Source organism: Echinops telfairi, unplaced genomic scaffold (assembly GCF_000313985.2).
Source record: "Echinops telfairi isolate 266 unplaced genomic scaffold, ASM31398v2 ScPeMD7_70;HRSCAF=299, whole genome shotgun sequence".
Taxonomy (NCBI): Eukaryota; Metazoa; Chordata; class Mammalia; order Afrosoricida; family Tenrecidae; genus Echinops; species Echinops telfairi.
In genome coordinates, this window is record NW_022103968.1 from 10,097,537 (window position 1) to 10,098,996 (window position 1,460).

Genomic DNA, 1,460 nt, shown 5'->3' on the forward strand with positions numbered 1-1,460 from the left:
TGCTGAACCCGCCCGCAAGCTTCTCAATAAAGCCTGCTTCTAAAACTTTACCAATTGGATCTTTAATTCCGTTTCGCGCCCCAAAAACCCTTACAAATATTACAGAGACACACAGTGTTTTCTGTGTGGCATGACCAGCCCTTTCTTTGGTGCTGCATTAAGCTGAACTGCTGCAGTTTTTTAAAAGTGAATTTTACCGATCCCCCCACCCCCCCTAGAAAACTCCAACTTGAGGGGGGCAGGTTAAGCATATGAGTTCAGAAATTTTCACCAAATGGTTTTAGAAAGACAGAAATTTTTGCTAAGTATAGCCCTCATGTCATTTCCAGAGCTTGCCGATCGCACCCATCCGGAAAGCGTGTGCTCAGAGCAAAACCAGCTGTGAGGCTGAAGTGATGGAAGGTTTACACACCAAGAGGCTTCTTATCCTCAAAGCCCACCCTGGGTCCACACCTCCAACTCAGCCAAGGTGCTGGGAAGATCTCCCATAAGAAACCCAGAGCCCCAGAGCCAGTTCTCAAATGTCTCTCCTCATCATCAGAACAAAAGCCCCTTTGAGACAGGGAAGTAAATCGACAGTGGCAAACTTAGGGCTATTTCCACAGTTGGAGAAAGGAGGGTAGACAAGAGACAAGCGAGAGGGGCTGGGAGTAGGGATGGGCTCTGTCGCCCAGTGTTGAAGGTCTGATACAAAGCACAGGCTAACGATTCCCTTCTCCGTAACCACTACCGGGCAGTGCAGTTCACGGTCCCTCCAAGCAATTTCAATACCGTTCTTTCCGTTTTTTCTTTACAGTTGGATTCATTTTGAGTATTGAGTTTTTTGGGGGCCCCCTTAGACGAATTCACCTGCATTTGAAAAGCGCCACCCATCTGGTGGCCAGGCCAGTTTAGGGGCAGCTGCTGGCCTTCAGGATGACAGCTCAGCGGCCACAGCAGGGTCCCTAAGTGGGTCGCCCAACTCACCTGGGATCGCAGTCAATGAGGGCCCAGCCCCCGTGGAACTTCTCGTCCTCGGGCAGCAGCAGCTTCATGTAACTCTGTAAGAGCTGGCTAATCAGCTCCTGGTGGCTCCTCTGGTTTGCCGTGTGCAAGGCCTCGTGCTCTTTCTCCTTGGTAAATATGGAATACAGATCCTCGGTGACGGGGATGCCTTGCATCAAGTCTAAGATGGGAGTGTTAACAGCCATTATTATTCCCACTTACTGTTGTACTTAATAATAATAACAACAAAGCTACAAAGGATAAAAATCTTAGAAGAAAACACAGGTGTAAAGCTCCATGACCTTGGCTTAGGCATCGTTCATTAGACAAAACACCACAAGCACAGCAACAAGAGAAACCCAGACAAACCAGGCATCTCGCGAAGGTGAGTATCATAGAATGCCAATTTAATAGAAGAAAGTATTCTTGTGTTGAGGGAGTACTTGAGTGGAGGCCCAATGTCCTTCTGCTACCTT

The 1,460-nt window shown here is 48.2% G+C and overlaps 1 protein-coding gene across 1 annotated transcript in view; it reads right to left on the reverse strand.

Moving 5' to 3' along the window:
* Positions 1–1,460, reverse strand: part of INPP5F (inositol polyphosphate-5-phosphatase F) — a 77,762-nt gene that overhangs the window by 15,309 nt on the left and 60,993 nt on the right. Inside the window, exon 15 of the mRNA XM_004701258.2 lies at positions 967–1,165. Within this exon, the coding sequence (XP_004701315.1) occupies positions 967–1,165 (199 nt within the window). The remainder of the gene's footprint in view (positions 1–966; positions 1,166–1,460) is intronic.